Source organism: Emys orbicularis, chromosome 1, assembly GCF_028017835.1.
Source record: "Emys orbicularis isolate rEmyOrb1 chromosome 1, rEmyOrb1.hap1, whole genome shotgun sequence".
Classification (NCBI taxonomy): Eukaryota; Metazoa; Chordata; order Testudines; family Emydidae; genus Emys; species Emys orbicularis.
In genome coordinates, this window is record NC_088683.1 from 112,392,427 (window position 1) to 112,412,608 (window position 20,182).

General features: G+C 42.1%; 1 protein-coding gene across 7 annotated transcripts in view; it reads right to left on the bottom strand.

The window, feature by feature from the left end:
• Positions 1–20,182, bottom strand: part of BICD1 (BICD cargo adaptor 1) — a 310,321-nt gene that overhangs the window by 163,221 nt on the left and 126,918 nt on the right. For all 7 annotated transcript variants that reach the window (XM_065411854.1, XM_065411827.1, XM_065411836.1 and 4 more), the window contains exon 2: positions 1,633–1,845. In XM_065411854.1, coding sequence (XP_065267926.1) covers positions 1,633–1,845 — 213 coding nt within the window. The remainder of the gene's footprint in view (positions 1–1,632; positions 1,846–20,182) is intronic.

Sequence of the window (20,182 nt, forward strand, 5' to 3'; positions counted from 1 at the left end):
TGTCTAACAAAGTTATGAATTTAAACATCCAAACTCATCGTTTGAAGGTGTTGTGCAGGTTTCCTTTGAGGATGAGACCTGAGGGGCCAGATATGGAGTGATTGTTTTGTGAAAAATGATTACCTTTTCCAGATCTGAAGAAGAGCTTTGTGTAGCTCAAAACCTCGTCTCTTCCACCAACAGAAGTTGGTTTAAGAAAAGATATTACTTCATCCATCTTGTCTCTCTCATATTCTGGGACCAACACATGGCTACAACAATGCTGCAAACAGCTGGCTGAATATGGCACAGATTTGGAGAATATGTACTAAACAGCTTTCTGAAAACTGAGCAATAAAGGCAAAAGCAGCCAGTAACGACTACATTAGCACTTATCAGTTCTGTTATTTTCTAGATCCCAAAAACATGGTAGGCATTTCTCTTACCTGTTTCTACGTATTTGGAATCTGATTCTGCCTACTCTATTTAGATTATGTCTACACAAAGCAGCTTTTAGCAACAGGGCTGTGCCGCTACATCTGTGCTGCTAAAAGGCGCGCAGCATAGCCACTGTTTGTCGGCAGGAGAGAGTTCTCCTGCCGACAAAAAAACTTTCACCCCCAACGAGCAGTGTTAGTGTTGTTGGCAGGCAAGCGTGCCTGCCAACAAAGCACTGTTCACACCGGCGCTTGTCATCGGCAAAACTTTTGTCTTTTTGAGGAGGGGAGGGGGGTGCTTTTTTAACACCTCTGAATGACAAAAGTTTTGTCTTTCATTTGCAAGTGTACACAAAGCCTTAATTTTGGTAGTGGAACACGGGACAAAGTCCACAGCCACTTAAAGTAGAACAGCACCTCAGTTCTTGACTCCCTATCGATACATAGGACTTAGTATATTAATCTCAATGAGATGTACATGCCTGGAAAGAGAGAAGCAATGAGCTATGTAAGCAACAGGACACTTCTGGATATGAGGTTGATGTGAGATATGTGCATTCCTCAGGCCAAAGGCCTACACGCACCTGAGAGGTGTAGTTACCTCTAATTGTTACACTTCATTCAGTGTGTCATTATTCTATTAAGAAAATGGTAAGATTAGGAAATCTGAAGACATGTATTCACTGGAGTCTGTAACCTTAGCTAGCCAGTTTGTTTCCTCCCTAATCCCAACTTTCAAAACATGAACAAACTCATGAATCCTGTACAGTAGAGTAAACAGCAAAGAAGTGGAAGCTCTGGCTAGGGATAGCCAACCCAAAATAATCTGAGTGAGAAAACAGAAAGTGAGAGGAAGAGAGAAAATCATCTGAACAGAAAAGAATGCAAAAAACAGGTATTTATGAGAAGTGCATCTTTCTGCAGATCCTGAACAGTAAGATGAAAACCCTGCTGTGCTTTTAAAATGATGAATTGCTGACCTGGTTTTACTTCAAATGCACCTTTTCACACAGTGACTTTTTTCTTTTTAAAAGCCCCCCCCCTCCCCCCCACAAACTGGGTTGTGGTGTCCCTGGGATTGATTACAGCAGGATACTCCTGTATTTATAGATACAATGCTATTTTTGTGACTCAGACCCATACCATTTATCAAACTCAAAGAAAACCCATTCTTAGTCCCATCCCCCACCCTCCTCCCTCACCCTCATCAATTTACCTCTTTCAGGTCGTGGACGATAGCAGTGAGCCTCTCATTCTCTGCTTGAACCTTGGTGACCGCTGCCCTGCTCTGTTTCAACTCATTTTGCATCTCCAAGATCTTCCCTAGGTAATAAGCTTCCTTTGATGCAGACTCCTGCAGGAGAGTCTCTTCACGTGTTTCACCATCTTCAGCCACTTTGCGGTGGATTGAGAATGATTGTCCAAATGCCTGCAAGAGTAAAATAATGGAAGCCCGTAAAAATCTACTCACTGTAGAGAGCAACTCTATCCTGCCATGGGGAATGGACCACATCTGGGACCTCCAAGCTATGACCAACTAAACATTGTATCAGCAGCTTTCCAAGAGATGAGGGTGTGACAGGTTGAGCCCCCTGTCCGGGATGCCACCTGATGTGCTGGGGTCCCACTGGTTCTGCCCATTCCACCAGCCTGGGTTCCTCACCCTGTCCTAGCTGTCCCAGGCCCTCAAGCCTTCTCCAGCACGCATACACAGGTAGGGACATACCCAGCTGCAAACGGACAGAGACACTGAGATCAGCTCCGTGTGGGAGGAATCAGCTTGGGGATTGCCCAGCACTCACATGGTGTATACCTCCTTTGGGGCATAAAACCAAAATAATATTGTCTTGAACTATATAGAGAGACCTGCACAGTACAAGCTCATAAAACTTTGCCCCCTCAAGTATGAATGACACAAACTGGGTTTTTAAATAAACAAGAAATTAGATTATTAACTACAAAAGGCAAATTTTAAGTGATTATAAGGGATAGCAAAAAGAACAAAGCAGATTACTGAGCAAATAAAATAAAACCCGCAAACAAAGCTTAATACCCCCAAGAAACAGGTTACAAAATGTAATTTCTCACCCTAAATGATGTTTTAGGCAAGTTGCAGAGTTTCTGTAGCTTAGAGTTCCAGTTATTTTTCTTTACAGACTGGACCCGTCTCAGCCTGGACTCAACCCCTGCCTTTCCCTTCAGGTGTTTTTAGCAATCTTCCTTCTTGGACTGGGAGGCAATGGAGACAAGTCCTGTTTGCCTTACTCCCCAGCCTTAAATAGAATTTATATAAGGCAAGAACCCTTTGTTTCCAGTGGAAAAATACCAGCAGTGTCCAAGATGGTACTCTGTATCAGGTGACATCATCAGACGACCCTGCAGTGTCAAAGCAACATCCCAGGAAGCTCCTCAGGATGGTGTGAGATTAGTATCTCCAAAGTTCTATTGTCCTTCTTAAATGGTTCATTCAGGCTGATGGGGGAATGCCCACCAGACAGTAGGCATTCTCCCAAGTACACACACAGTTGTAATTGTTACAATGTCAATATTCCTAATGTCAGATACAGAAATGATACATGCATGCAAATAGGATAAACACATTCAGTAGATCATAACCTTTTCAACGATACCTCACATGACCCATCTTGCATAAAACATATCTTAGTTATGCCATATTCATGTCATAACAATAGTTCTATGATGAATATGGGGTGTAATGTCACAGAGGGCCCCACTTAATTTGCATGAAATAAAACACATTGACGCTGTTGTCATCTGTAACATAGATGTAGCCCAGAACGAACACAGGTACCACTGTGCAATATTTCATCTTCTTCCAGGCAGTCTCCTCTGAGATCTAGATGGTGCACTGCTTGCTGAGAAATTCTGTCTTCCTGGGCTCAATATTCTTATTTGTATTCCCATAGCACCTAGGATACCTATTCATGGACCAGGACCCCATATATTGCTAGGTGCAGGACAAAACACAGAACAAAAAGACAGTCCCAGCCCATGGGGCTTACGCCATCGGTAGCCATTTGGCCATCACTGAACTAGGTGATCTAATATCTGCAAGTGCTCTTTTTCTCTAATTTATATTAAATAGGTTTTTTTTAAAAGAGTGTACATGGCTAGTAGTGCTCCATACATTGTCTTCCATTTTCAACAGTGCCTTATGATGTGACCCAACTTCAGGCAGTCAGGGGCGCAAAGACAACGTGTTAAGGCTCATCACAATTCACAAGAAAGTTGAGAAGACTACATAGGCAATGACCATCTATATTACTGTACAGCAAATAGGGATGCCACTTTTAAACTCTTACAAAAATAAATCAGAGAGAGTTTGACAGCATTACCATTTTTATTTGCTTTCTTTTAGCCTCTTCCTCCCGCTTCCCTGCTCCACTCCCTTCTTTTCTATCCCCTATTCCTCTCATGAAGAGAGTATTATTATTTAGGGATGAAAAGAAATTTCTAAAGGAACAGATATTTGCCAGTTACTCTTTCCCTGCTGCTGGCTTGAGTGATCCCCTTTCTTGCACAGTGGTTAATGAGAGAGATGGTTGCTTTATACAGCTCTAGTTTCGTACTACAGCAGGCCCAATAGAGATCAGCAACATAATTTAGCTCGATAAGACAGACAAAAAAGCACATAGTGAAGAAACATCTGCCACTTCATTTTAATTACTGTTAGTCAAAACCGTGAATAACCTACTCAAAACCAATGGAAGTAACCAAGTATAAAGAGCCGCTGTCTTAATAGTAGCTAAAGCTTACTCACATTTCTTAACCCGAAAAATTATTCTTGCTTGAAGATGGTGATAGTCTTCCCATTTCAGGGCTGACAAAGGTTGTGGAAGAATCTATTCCTCTAATGAAGACCCTCCCAAAAATTTAATTTCTGCTGTACTCATAGCTTCATTCTCAGACTGATCCCCCAAACCCAAAGTATACTAGACAGTTGTTCTTCTTGTAAACAGTACTCTCCTTTACCATCTCGTTAATAGAAATGTCATGCCAAATTAAATCCATTGCCTTACTGTTGTTATTTATAGCCTTCTCAGAACACATGCAACATTTTACTGGCATCACAGTTGAAAGAACCCTTGAGAATTTCATCGCAAAACTCTGTTCATACCTTTGTACTTTGTAAGTGTGGTTTACTTCAAGGGTATTGTGAAATCAGCACTAAAGGATTCTAAATATATTCAATAATATATTAATCCAGCTGTCTCTTCAAAAGGCTGCAAGTTCTGAAACAGCAGGAGTCAGCAACTTGCTGGATGGGTTATTTTAAACAAGAGGTTCGATTTAAAATAATGAAACTGTTAATTGTGATTCAGTCAATACACCTGTTAATATAACAGTGAGTTAGGAACACTGCTGATAAAGTACATCTTATGAAATAAAAGGTGCATTCAGTGGCTCACTATTAATGATTAAAGGCCTAAGCAATAAAGTGCCTGTCTATCAAAGGGACACAGATACTGTGGTGATGAAAGCTAGAGACAAAAACACATCTTTTAAGAAGTGGAAGTCAACTCTGACTGAGGAAAACAGAAAGGAACAAACTCTGGCAAGTCAAGCATAAAAGTATAATTAGACGAGCCAAAAAAAAAAAAAAAGAATTTGAAGAACAACTAGCTAAAGAAACAAAAACTAACAGCAAAATCTTTTTTAAGAACATCAGAAGAAAGAAACCTGACAAACAATCAGTGGGGCCACTGGACGATCAAGATGTTAAAGGAGCACTCAAGGAAGACAAGGCTATTGTGGAGAACCTAAATAAATGTGTTGCATCAGTCTTCACTGCAGAAGATATAAGGGAGATTACATCTCAGTCATTCTTTTTAGGTGACAGACCTGAGGAACTGTCCCAGATTGAGTTGTCAGTAGAGGAGATTTTGAAACAAACTGATAAATTAAATGGTAATACATCACAAGGACCAGATGGTATGCACCCAAGAGTTCTGAAGGAACTCAAATATGAAATTGCAGAACTAGTAGCTGTGGTATGTAACCTATCCATTAAATCAGCCTCTGTACCAGATGACTGGAGGATAGCTAATGTAACGCCGATTTTTTAAAAAAGGCTCCAGAGGCAATCCTAGCAATTACAGGCCAATAAGCATAACTTCAGTACCAGGCAAATTTGCTGAAACTATAGTAAAGAACAGTATCAGAGGGGTAGCCGTGTTAGTCTGGACCTGTAAAAAGCAACAGAGAGTCCTGTGGCATCTTTAAGACTAACAGATGTATTGGAGCATGGGTGAATACAGCAAAGGCTTTTAAGCAAAGTAAGCCGTCATGGGATAAGAGGGAAGGTCCTCTCATGGATCAGTAACTGGTTAAAAGAACAGCGTGTAGGGATAAATGGTCAGTTTTCACAGTGGAGAGAGGTAAACAGCAGAATCCCACAAGGATCTGTACTAGGGCCAGTGCGATTCAACTTGTTTATAAATGACCTGGAAAAAGGGGTGAACAGTGAGTTGGGAAAGTGTGCAGATGGTACAACATTACTCAAGATAGTTAAGTCCCAGGCAGACTGCAAAGAGTTACAAAGTGATCTTGGGTGACTGGACAACAGTGACAGATGAAATTCAATGTTGATAAATGCAAAGTAATGAACACTGGAAAACACAATCGCACCTATACATACAAAATGATGGATTCTAAATTAGCTGTTATCATTCAAGAAAGATGTTGGAGTCGTTATGGACAGTTCTCTGAAAACATCTGCTTAATGTGCAGCAGCCGTCCAAAAAGCTAAACACAACGTTAGGAACCATTAGGAAAGGGATAAATAATACAACAGAAAATATCTTAATGCCACTATATAAATCAGTGATACACCCACACCTTGAATAATGAATGCAGTTCTGGGTCTCCCATCTCAAAAAAGATACATTAGAATTGGAAAAAATGCAGAGAAAGGCAACAAAAATGATGAAGGGTATGGAACAGCTTCCATATGAGGAGACATTAAAAAAACTGGGATTGTTCAGCTTAGAAAACAGATGACTAAGGGGGGGATATGATAGAGGTCTATAAAAATCACAAATGGTGTGGAGAAAGTGAGTAAGGAAGTGTTACTTACCCCTTCATGTAACACAAGAACCAGAGATCATGCAGGGAAATTAATAGGCAGCAAGTTTAAAACATACATAAGGAAGTACTTCTTCACATAATGCACAGTCAACCTGTGGAACTCATTGCCAGGGGATGTTCTGAAGGCCAAAAGTATAACTGGGTTCAAAAAAGAATTAGATAAATTCACAGAAGATAGTCACTGATGAACCTATTAGCCAAGATGGTCAGGGATGCAACCCCATGCTCTGGGTGTCCCTAAACCTCTGACTGCCAGAAGCCACAAGACTGCATGACAGGGGATGGATCACTTGATAATTGCCCTGTTCTATTCATTCCCTCTGAAGCATCTGGCACCCGCCGCTGTCAGAGGACAAGATACTGGGCTAGCTGGGCCATTGGTCTGATCCAGTATGGCCATTCTTATGTTAGCTATATGTGTATGTAGATAGACATATTTATATGCCACCATCACAGCAGCTGTAGCTGGCAGAGCAAGAGAAGACAACCAGCCCATGAAAAGATGAGAGTGCACGGCCTTGCTACTAAATACCTGTATTACTGGAATCTGAATCCTTCCCACGCTGTCAGATATCACTTAAGGAGACTACTATGGATAAATACCAAAATACATCAGTGGCATCCTTGAGAACATAAGAACGGCCATGCTGGGTCAGACTGATGATCCATCTAGCCCAGTATCCTGTCTTTTGACAGTGTCCAGTGCCAGATGCTTCAGAGAGAGAGTGAACAGAACAAGGCAATTTACTGAGTGATCCATCTGCTGTCATCCAGTCCCAGCTTCTGGCAGTCAGAGGTTTAGGGACACCCAGAACATGGGGTTGCGTCCCTGAGTATCTTGGCTAATAGCCATCAAGGGACCTATCCCTCTCATCAATGAACCTATCCATCCTTCTACGTGGGTCATCATGAGCCCTTCTCCTAATATTTGATGTCAGGGTGCTATCTTTTTAGGTTTGTGGGGTGCATTGAAAGGGGATTTGGGATTTTATTTTTCTTCCCTGAAAACCTTCTCCTGGTTAGCATTTGGCCATAGCAACTTTTAATTAAAAAAACAAAACAAAACTGTATTAGACCCCCAGGGGGTTTTGGGCATGAGAAAAATTATACAAACATATTTAATTATTATTTGCTGCACCACATCTAACACACTTTCTGTAATGGTGCTGAAACAATGTCTACACTAGAACTAAGGACATTTAAAATGGAAGTTGCAAGGCACTGGAGCACAATAGCTGTCATTTCCCCTAGTGTATACAAGTCTGAGGAAGAGGAGGCAACCATTCACAAAAGGATTGTTTCCCCTCTCATCCCCACCCTCCAAAATCCAAGCTATAAATGTTTGTTCCTAAAAGGGATGCAGGACAATTAGCTGCCAAAAATATAGCAGGTCTCTAGTACACGTTTAGGTCTCCACAAAAGCCATGGAATTTTAGCTGCTCAGTGATAGAACCAGCTATTGGCTCGATCTTTTACTGCACTGGTAAATCATTTATCCGGAATCACTTTTTACAAAACCACTAACAGCAAAATTATGAATTACACTCATCATTAAGAACTGGACTTCTACCAATCATCTCCAAAACTGTACCATACTTCACATCCTATAAACTAGTTGTGACACTGTGAGGGCTTTAAGCTTTTTGTCAACACTTCACCCCATCGCCTACCTTCCTACCTCTCACAAAAATGGATATTTCACAACTAGGAAATGTCCAAATAGAGTAGAGGTATCCGGCATGAAAATGCAGCTGATGAGTTTTTATGTACATTTTACAACTCAAAGGGGAGTGATTCCCCTGCTTATGTACACATACGCTAGCTGGAGCAGTGTCACCGCAGTAGCACGGGTAGTGGTAGCAGAGATATGGCTGAGCCAGGCTGAGTACAAACCTGAAACCAGTGGATAGGTACTTGCCATGGCTCAGCCGTGCCTCCGCTGCCACTACCCATCCTTCTGTGGCTACGTTGCTATTCATAGTTGCAGCAGCTTGATGAGAGCCAAAGCGACTACGTGTATATAAGCAGGGAAACCACACACCCCACTCCTACTATAGACATAGCTATAGTGAGAGAGAAATAAAGAATTCAGTATTTTTTTCCTGTGAATTCTAATTTGAACATGTAGTCTGTAAAAATATTTTATGCTAAGCCATTAAACTACTCCACAAATTGCTGTCAATTTATTCCCCATCCCCCCCCACTTTTTTTTTTTTTTTGCATAATTCCTCTTAGCATGGTTGGAAATTATGCAAACCCACACATCAAGGAGAGAATATCAAAAGTATCCTTTTGTCAAAGTGTACGCAAGCGGTTGTCCTCCTTGTGCATTTTAAACTTTGATTAGAACAATTTGCATGTAGAATGGTTAAACTTTTCAAAGAGAACTACTTAAGGGCTTCAATGGGATGATTCATATGTTTAAAGTTATGCACATGCATAAATATTTTCAAGATCAGAGCCTAAGGCATTTGTGTAGAAAACAGTACTTCCTTATATAACCATGTAACCTTGCTGTAGTGTAGAGGTTCCAATGAGCTGGTCATTTATTTCGCCAGCACTGTCCCTTTAAGAGGAAAAGTTTGCTGCTTTTGAATCAGTTCAGGTTAAGAAAACTTGTAACAGGCTTGATATAAAAAGAACAGGACTACTTGTGGCACCTTAGAGACTAACAAATTTATTTGAGCATAAGCTTTCGTGGGCTACAGCCCACCTCATCGGATGCATAGAATGGAACATATAGTAAGGAGATATATATACATTCAGAACATGAAAAGGTGGAAGTAGCCATATCAACTCTAAGAGGCTAATTAATTAAGATGAGCAATTATCAGCAGGAGAAAAAAAACTTTTGTAGTGATAATCAAGATGGCCCATTTCAGACAGTTGACAAGAAGGCGTGAGGATACTTAACATGGGGAAATAGATTCAATCTGTGTAATGACTCAAACATTCCCAGTCTCTATTCAAGCCTAAGTTAATGGTATCTAGTTTGCATATTAATTCAAGTTCAGCAGTTTCTCGTTGGAGTCTGTTTTTGAAGCTTTTCTGTTGCAAAATTTCCACCTTTAAGTCTGTAACTGAGTGACCAGGGAGGTTGAAGTGTTCTCCTACTGGTTTTTGAATGTTATGATTCCTGATGTCAGATTTGTGTCCATTTATTCTTTTGCGTAGGTTTGTGATTGATTAGATTACTGAGAGTCATTCTAGTTGTGACTACCCTAGAAAGCAACTCAGAAGATACTGCTAATCCACAGCTGGCTTTTAGTTACAGGAAACATATTGCATGAGTTTTTTGACAATTGCGTTGGCTTCCTGATGCAATTCAAGACACTAACATTGCTATATAAAGCCCTATATGGCTTGAGTCCTGTCAGAAACCACTGGCCTCCTGGGTGTAGTGCCACAACAGTTTAAATTGGGTGTGACACTCAAGTTAGATTTAAAGTTCCGAAAGCCGAATGCCACATTTTCAGTGGAAGACTTCCCCGACTGGTCTGACAGAGGTCAAGTGTGAGATCACCAAGGCATGATGCTGTTAGCAGATGAACCAGACCCCCACGATCCTTTGTAGATAAACCAAAGTTCCATAATGCTTTATAACTATAATCCTTCATATTCAGGCTAAATCTCTGTGTGTTGTCAAATGGCGGATTGTGCGTGATGTCTTGCTCTGACCCCCTGATCTTTAGAAATATGTCCAGAAAACCAAGAAAGTGAACACTTGTTGTTACAGATGTCTTCTGTAATTTGTGAGATAAGGACTTGTTGATAGATGTCTTTAGCTTATCACAATTGTATACGTTGAGATGCCATGAAGGGAATTCCACAAGTCAATAGGTCATGAGAATGAAATTTTCTGAGTCTCTTTTTTGTAAAGAAGTATGATATATAAAGCGGGGAATTTCTGCAAGATAGTTGGAATGCATCAGGGTGCAAAACCACTTCCCCATATTGATAAGGTATTTGCCTTTTTGTATCATTCTGATTAATCTTTTACTAATAATCTTTGATTATTAAATTGAGCCTGGAATAGAACCTTTAGTTAACAGTGCAGAGCCCATCTTTTACCTCAGGTATTTGCCCAAGGCGGGAGTTGGTGATTAATTTATTTGGGGGGGGGTATATTTTCCTTTTGAGTTGTTCACAAAAACTGTACAGTATGATGTCATTAAACACTGAGCATTTGCCCTGAGACATTGAAACCTCATAACAGTATAGTGTGATTTTTATTCCAAATGGATTCTGAGCACTCTGAATAATGAGAATTCAGCAATGACAGAAGTTCATATCAGTGCATTATAAGGGATCGTGTTAATGGACATGTATAGGCCAGGGAGACTGTGTGATACATGAGTTAGAAATAAAAATGAAAACAAGGTCATTCATCATAGATCTTAGAACCTTTGTGGGTGGAATATAATTGGCATGCAAGAAGTAATGCAGGGAACGAGGTGGACATATGCTCCTGAAGGAGTGGAAGAAAAATATGATTGATCCAAACAATTGCACAGTTGTGAATATTACGACATAACCAGGTAACAATCAGAAAGACAATGCCTATTCAGAGACAAAAAACCATCATTGGAAAATGAAAATCATATTCAGTACTTTTTAAAAAGCTGAGAGTTAATTCAAGGATGGAAAGCACCACATATGCAAAAGATCAGCTAAAAACAGTAGTAGGTAACGGAAGATGCTGTGGGAAGTCCCTCTGAGTTTCTGTTTTATTTTTATTAGTTCACTCTCAGGGCTGAAATTTGGAAGAAGAGTTCTGCAGAAATTTACCGTTACGACCTGTGATTACGTAGCAATAAAGTTTAGCATAAAGCATGACTTGACTTCTGCCACAAATAGGCAAATGATGAGCCTATCTGTATGACAGATATTTAATGCAGTTTCCCCAGACACATAATGTAACAGCACAGAACTTGTTAAAACAATTACCTGTTTCAACAGCTAACTCAGTTTAAGTAGGAATGCATTATATACTAGTAAATTCCACAATTGCAGCACAAAGCAGGAAACAGGGGAGAGGAGGAAGGGTCAGGATCTGCAGAGGGTTGTGCAAAGGACAAGAGAGCTCCCAAATTAAAGCATCAATATGATGCTCCTAGCTGGTGAATACTTAATCATCTAGTTGTATATGATTTACTGTTTGCTCTGACTTCTTTCCTTTTCAATCCCTCCACCTCCAGTCACAGGACTCCTGCCTTCCATGCTTTGTCCATCCTTCCCAACCTCCTGTCGTACTTGTTACCTCTATTCTATTGAGGTTTTTATACAGCCATTATCACCCTAATAGCTGGATGCCTTCCCAAAGTGCATAAGCACCACGAAGGCTCAGAAACAGCTAGCATGCACCAATACGCCTGTGACGTTCTGGGATGCAATCCAGACCAATGAGGGCCTCTCTCACCACCTGCCCCTGCATGCCTCACAATGCTTTGCTGTTGTAGATTCCAACCAGGGCCACTCAAACAGCCAAACAGTATGCAGGTCACACCCTGAGTGTGTGTATACAGCTGCAGCTGTGGTCCAGCAGCTCTGACCCCAGCAGCCTGTCAGCAATATGCGAGTCATAGTCTAGCTTTGACTAGCCTTGGTTACTACTTAAAGGATGACCACAACACACTCTCAGTCCTTAATCTTCCCAAAAACATGTGTTCTGCATTTTCCAGCCTTCTCCTGCACAATTCAGACCTTAAAAGTCCATTGCCCCTGTTAAGGGTCAATATTCAACAGTTTGCTACTTTAACTGAAGTTAACAAACAGTTCAGTTTACATACAAGACTGGATTAGTTTGCATTAAAAATAAAACAAGTTTAACTGCAACGAGAGATTTTAAGTGAGCACAACTATAAGGTATTAAAGTCAGAAATGGTTACAAGAGAAATAAAGATAAAATGCTTTCTAGTAGCTAAAACTTGACAAGCTAGACTTGGTTCAAGGTAAAAACCTTACCACTGGTTCACAGCAACAGGGCTGGCCAAATTCTCAGGTCAGGATCTCACCACAAACTCAAAGGACTGGTTCCTTTGTCTTCTTAGGCGAAAGAGAGAGAGAGAGATAACCTGCAGTGTTTTTGCCCCTACTTTTACAATCCAATCCCCCTTTGAAATGCATTTTCCTTAGAGTTACCCTTAGATAAAGTTCCTTCCAGCTGTGAGGAAGGAGACATGGAGTTTTGTGGTGAAAGAAGTTCCATGTTGTTGTTTGCTAAAATGTAGATTGATCTGTTCCTGCCACCCTTCCTTGCCAATGAATGGCCACTTGACAGGTGATTGCCAATTAACTTTGATGACACCTGGCTAGAGGCATCAGCTCGTTCTTCTTCTGAGAAAACCGTTTGCCCCCTCCCCAGACTTATCTTGTAAACACATGGTAATCATGATTTCAGCTTAAGTTCATAACTCTTAATAGACATTTCATACATACATTCCACAAGAACATTGATTATTAATATGTGGTTGGTTTTTAAAATGATACCTCATAAGGCATATTTTGAGCAAAAATTCTTACAATAGTGTGTAGGGTGCTTTCGGTCACAATACCATACTGGCACCTCTCTGATTATACTATTTTTTTAAAATGCTAGCTATTGTAGTTGTGAAGGATACACTCTGTTCACCTATATGAGGTTATTGATATAGAGCTGTATCGGCACAGAACCTGGAACAATAGCTCTGAGAGGAGTGAACTGTGCTGGTCATGTCAGGGAGGTGCTAACTAAAGATGCCCAACGATGATAGTTAACTAATGTTGACAATTAAATTATTTCATTGCTCATGTAGGAAAGCAGAGGAAGGATCACAGAGCTGCACAATTCACTGTGAATGACGTCTCATTTTGGTGCCACAAGTTGGTGGCATTTGAGAGATGCCACCATTACATTTTTCCCCCACTTACAAAGGAACCAACCCCAAGAACCTAGCAGAGCCCATGCACATACCGAAGATCTATCTCTCAAGGAGAGACAAGTTCAAAGAGTGCAGTGGAGCCAAGCGGCATGCATGATCATATTCTAAATATATGCATAATCTCGTTTTGGTCATTTATGTGGACAGCGCTTATTTTGTGGGAGGAGCTTGAATGTCCACCTCAAATATCCACCTACAAGCATCTACTTTCCTTCTCCCTCCCCCCCACCCTAGTCTATCACATGTAGTTCTTTCTTTCTCCCTTCCTCTCTCTGTGGGGGAAATGTGTGGAGTATTTTAAAGCATACATATTACATGCACACTGTGCTATGTGTTTGTATTAGCAAAGTCAAGGTCAAAGAAGTATCCCTTGCGCTTGGAATGGTGAGGTTTGTAGCAACTCCTGTGGGGGAGATCCTGCCTCTACCTCCTTACATCCCTCCTCTTCTATATTCCCTGTCCCTGCCTTTGTCTTTGCTGCTAATTAATAACCTCCTACCTTTCTTCCTTACCCCACTAAATGTATTCTATGGTTTAAAAATGGGGGGAAGGGAATCCAAGAACTAACATGACCTTTGCCAACCTCATTTTAATCACTTTAGTTTTATGTTGCACCTTTTGTCTGCCTTGCCTATTTAGACTGTAAGCTTTCTTTGCAAGGATTGTCTCTTATTCTCTCTCTACAGTACCTACCACAATTGGGCGCCAACCCTGATTGGAGTCTCTAGGCACTACTGTAATACAAACAATAACCTACCAGAATTACTTTGGTGGTGTTAGCTCATTCTCTTGTCATGTCACATTATAAAAAATAAAGAATGGCGGATCTGTAAATCTATAGAGTAGCCATCAAAACACAATTGTGTAACATAAAGCAGCAATCCAGCTGCTTGTCTTTTCAAACTATAGCTGCCAGCCCTGGAAAGATGTATATTTTCCCATACATTACCAACATGACCCAAGATTATATTTGTATATTAACAACATGCTTTTCTTGATATATGTAATCATAAAGTGACACTGCTAAATAGCTTAGGATCAAGTGTTGAGCTCTCTTAGAATTTGTCATTGACTGGGTATGGTGATTGAAAGGCTACATGGCCTTGTAATTAAGGTTGTAGAATGAGTCTCCAGAGACCTAGGTTAAATTCCCTAACTGCCACAGAATTCCAAATTGTGCCTCAGGTCCCGATCTACAAAATGGGGATAATAATATTTCCCACACTCTGAAGAGTGTTGTGAGAAGGAATATATTATTAATTGTGACATGGTGAGGGCCATAGGCCCTAAAACAGAAATCTAACTATTACATATATAAGGCATTTTATTGCCTTATAATCTATAAACAAGAAAGTATAAATCTTTTATCTCCATATACCAGTAGACTTAATTTATTACATTCAGCAGTGATTTAAGCTGGCCTGAAAATAGGTATAAATGAGAAAATAGTGTTGTGACAGGTTCCCCACCAGAGTGCCACTTGGAATTGGGGTACCACTGAGCTCGCCTTTTCCACCAACCTGGGCTTCCTTATACTGTCCTATGGAGCCAGGCCCTCAAGCCTCCTCCAGCACACACACAGATAGGCACACACCCAGCTGCAGAAAGACACAGACACGGAGATCAGCTCTGCATGGGAACGCTCAGCTAGGGAACTGCCCAGCACTCAAGTGCACAGCACCTCTGGAGTATAAACCCAAAATTATACAGTCTTGCGCTGCACAGAGAACATACGTTCATGAAATTTGCTCCTTCCCTCAATGTGGAGGAAGATATGCACAGTTTATTTGTCCCCCTGTCTGCCCCGTTATTCCACAAACTGGTTTTAGAGAAAACAAAAACAAGTTTATAAACTACAAAAGATAGATTTTAAGTGATTATAAGGAATAGCAAACAGATTAAAGCAGATTACCAAACAGATGAAACAAATACGCAAGTTAAGCTTAATACTAAAGAAACTGGTTACAAGTAGTAATTTCTCACACTAAATGTTATTTTAGGCATATTGCGGAGTTTCTTGAAGGCAAGATGCTCTTGATTTCTGCTTAAAACTCCAGGTATTTCTTTCACAGGCCAGACATCTTCCCAGCCTGGGCTCAGCTCTTCTCCCCCCATTTATCTTTGTTTCTTAGATGTTTCCAGCAGTCATCCTGGGTGGGGATTCAGAGAAGAATAAACCCCAATCATCTCATTCCCCTGTCTTAAATAGGATTTACATATGGTGGGAATCCTTTGTTTTCCAGTGTGGTTCCTCCCCTCCTCAGTGGAAAAATACTGGTATTCTATCATGGAGTCCAGTACCAGGTGACATGATCACATGATCCTGCAGTGTCAAAGCAGCCATGAGTCAAAGGCCCTTTGTAGCATCCCAGGAAGGTGGGAGATTGGCATCTTCAAAGACCTATTGTTCTCTCTAATGGTTCGCTGGCTGGTTAGCTGGGGACAAGTCAGACTGATTGCATACTGTCTGGTGGGCGCTCCCCAGATGCAAACACTTTTGTAGTACAGATGTATAGTCAATACCCCTAACGTTAGATACAAAAATGATACATGCATACAAATAGGATAATCATATTCAGTAAATCATAACCTTACCTCACATGATGGGGGTAATTTCTAGGCTATAAATGCTGCGCTGTAGCATGAAAAGTAAACAATTCTTAGTATTCCCCCAAAGGTGGACTTGGATAAAAGGAAATAAACTTATGTGGACTTTTTCTGCATTTTGTCAATAGACCCCTATAGAGTCTAAGATCACTGTTGAAGTCCATATATCAAATGCAAGTCAACAAATGCTGTCAGAAATTTACCCGGGGGGGGGGCAGTTTCATTCAGCTCAGCCAGTGATATCTCCACACTTGTGTAGCCTCAGTCCATTCTGTGCAGATTTCAATCAATATGGCATGGTGTGAGGGCCTTGGGCAAACATACATAATTTCCAACTTCATTTTTTTAAATGAGGAGCAAAAATATCCCTAAATATATCGCTACGGACACATTTATAGTCAAGGACAAGAAAGATCTACCATGGAAATTAACGTGAAAATAATCTCCATTGTTAATCAGCAATCTAGCAAAAGTGGGAGTTGAATCAGAATCCTCCTCTAAAAGGCATTACAGCATTCAAGAGGCTCTAAATATCCTTCTTGAGAATTCCCTCTAGGTACAGAAAATACATGAAAGTAGAAGGTGGTAGCAAAGGAAAGGACTTATCTACAACACAACTAATTAGATTTATGCTGGTAGTTTTAAGCAATTCTATTATTGACTGTATTAGTTAGGAATAATGTTATTCCTATAAATAGTCAATGGCACATTGTTAATAAACAAGATCATAAAAAGAAACTGTAGCTATATCCACACCTATCTAATTTACACTTATTTTCAGACCAGCTTACATCACTAATCGAAACACTGCTGAATTTAGTAAATTAAATCTACTATTTGGAGATAAAAGATTTGTACTTTCTTGCTCATAGATTATATGAGTTCATATTGTTATTAGGTCAAATTCTTCAGCCCTTACTAAGCCTAAAATCCCATTAAAACCAATGAGAGCTTTGTTTGAACAAGAACCACCCAGGATATTCTTAGTAAAATGTCTGTTTGAACTATTCACAGAACACCTTTCACAGACTCCTGTAAACATTGTAACTAAAAGGGAAGCCCCAAGTTTAAGTGAGGTTTAACAATGCACTGCTTTCCATTATATGCACAAAATAGGCAAGCTAACTGTTCTTTCCTTTCACTTGTTTGCCTGTAAGTGGCTTGCAGAGAATGTCTGGTTGAAGTTTGATTCCTTAAACATTAAGTCACTGTATAAGGGCAAGATTATTTCTAGCGTCACTGCAGCCATGCAGAACAACAGGGAGGGAGGAAGGACCCTCCCACCGCATGGAGATGTCAGGGCTGGCTAGATGCTTTCTCCCCCATGCCTGGAGCTGTCAAAGGCTGCATGCTGAATACTCCCCCTTTAGCACCATGAGGAAGTGGGTGGAAAGGAAATGGGGAGTGGGGAGACATCATTGCTCCTTCCACCTCTATACCCCAGCCACTAGGGTTGGAGGGCGGGGGTGAGGGGAGGAATAAGTAAAAAGGATGAAGTATTTTCCCCTTCCCCCCTGCACTCCAGACAACATAAAATCATCACTGATACTGTTTGCAGATGATGCAAAAATTGGTGGAGTAGTAAATAATGAAGAGGCAAGGTCACTGAGGCCTTGTCTGCACTGGCAAGTTTCTGTGCAATAAAGCAGCTTTCTGTGTGTAACTCCCGAGGTGTACACACTGCCAAGCCACTTAGCACGCAGAAACTGCACAGTTGCAGCGCTGTAAAAAACACACCACCCCGACAGAGGCATACACCTTTCTGCTCCGTGGCTACAGCGCTGTGGTGCCAGTGTAGACACCCTGGTTGATTACAGCACTACAACTGGCCTTCGGGAGGTGGTCCACAATGCCTCTTTCTCAACTCTCTGGTCATCGGTTTGAATTCTACTGCCCTGCCCTCAGGTGACCAACCGTCATCCCCACCCTTTAAATTCCTTGGGAATTTTGGAAGTCCCCTTCCTGTTTGCTCGGTGACACGTGCAGTGGTCTCAGCGCATCTTTCCAGATGACCATGCCTGCTCCACGCACCAGATGATCCCCCGCTTGGAGTAATGCCGAGCTGCTGGACCTCATCAGCATTTGGGAAAGGAGGCTGTCCAGTCCCAGCTGCGCTCCAGCCGTAGGAATTATGATACCTACAGACAGATTTCACAATGCATGACAGAAAGGGACCGTGACCGGGACACACTGCAGTGCAGGGTAAAAGTGAAGGAACTGTGGAATGCCTACCACAAGGCGCGGGAGGCAAACTGCTGCTCCAGTGCTGCGCCCATGAGCTGTCGATTCTACAAAGAGCTGGATGCGATACTCAGTGGTGACCCCACCTCCACTGCGAAGGTCACTGTGGATACTTTGGTGGCTCGCATGCCAGTCGAGAGTGGACCGAGCCAGGAGGAGAAAACCTTGGATAAGGATGTGGAGGGGGACCCAGAGGCAGAGCACGACTCAGAGGTCAGAGAGGCATGCAGCCAGGAGCTCTTCTCTACCCCGGAGGAGGCTAGCCAGTCACAGCTGTCGGATGTTGGCGAAGCGCAAATGGGAGAGGAGGCCCCTGGTAAGTGGCTTTGATTTTGGGAATCGCTGAAGTGAGCTGTTGGGGGCAGGAGGGTTGCAGAAAGCAGGCTTGTGTCTGGATGATGTGCGTACCACCACGTGCCTAGTCTGAGCAGCAGAATAGGTTGTTGATTGACTCCCTCACTTCATGGGAATCTGCCTCAGATCCCCAGGAAACTCTCAAGCAGATACTAGGCAATTCGCTGCTGCAGGTTCTTTGGCAGAGCTGCTTTGCTTCTTACCCCATTAAGGGTAACTTTCCTGCACCACTCTCCCATCACTGCCGCGGGAGAGGGATGGGGGAGGGGGACCATTGCTGCACACAGGCGAGCCGCATAAGGGCCAGGGCAGAAGCCATAGTCTTGAAAGACTCTCCCTTGATTCCCTGCTCACCCTCAGCAGCAAGATATTTTACATAATGAACACAGCCTGTGGAAAATGTGGGGACAGTAATTATTATAACGCCTCACCCCCCTCACAGTGCTGGCTCTCCCCAAGAGCCACGTGCCCAGTATACAGTACAGTCCTGGAACACTGATTTCCCCTGCCCCTGCAGTTACTCACCATTTTGGGGGTCTTGTGGCTCATGTGTGCTTGTCTGGGGTCAGCCAGTTAGTGACAGGTGTGTGAATACTGGCTGTGTTTTAAATCAATCAGTGGTCTGTGTGTTGCAAACAATACTGCTTCTGTAAAAATGTTGCATTTTGACTTCACAGATATGATCTTGGGAGCTCAGCCTCCCTCTTTATCATCGCCAGCTGAACGGCTGTGCAGAATTAGAAAGCGGACACGAAGAACTAAAGAGGACTTTCTGCGTGATGTCATGATGCACCCCATGGCTGAAAAACTGGAATTGAAGGAGTGGTGGGACAGCAAGAAGAGGGACTGAAAGAAGAACGCGGCGCGCCAGAATGAAGCCACGGAGCAGCTTTTAAACGTTATGGAGCACCAAGCGGACATGCTCCAGGCACTACTAGCACTGCAAACCAAGCAGCTCCATGCCCACCCTCCCCTGCAGCCACTGTCGCTAAATTCTTTCCCATGCACCCCCCAGACATCGCCAACACACTCTTATCAACCTCCTGGCTCCAGTCTGTACCCGCTCCATTCCACTCCTCCCCCGTCACAGTCCAGCCCTGAGGACTCCCAGTACCCACTGCACTCACCACCCGTCCCTCTGCAGATTAGCCCTGCTGAAGTACAGTACCCAATGCACTGTACTCCAAAGGAGAAAGTTGGATAGGATACCTGGACATAAAAAAACACATCAGCACTGAGGATGGGGGAAGGGAGGGTTCCAGGAGGAAGTAAGGTCCCGGGATGGTTAAAGATTTGTGTCTCTCTCTCCTCCAGTTGTTGTTTTTTAATAAAAGAATTGCTTTGGTTTGAAAGCAATCTGTATTCCATTAATTGAAAGCAAACAAAGCCCTGCAAAGCAACAGGCAATTTTCTTACACCTTCATAGTGCATTGTCTGCACCAATCACAATCACAATCACCTCCTAGCCATAGGCGTGCGCACGGGGTGTGCCGGGTGTGCCTAGGCACACCCTAATGCCCTGCGCTCTGGCTGGGA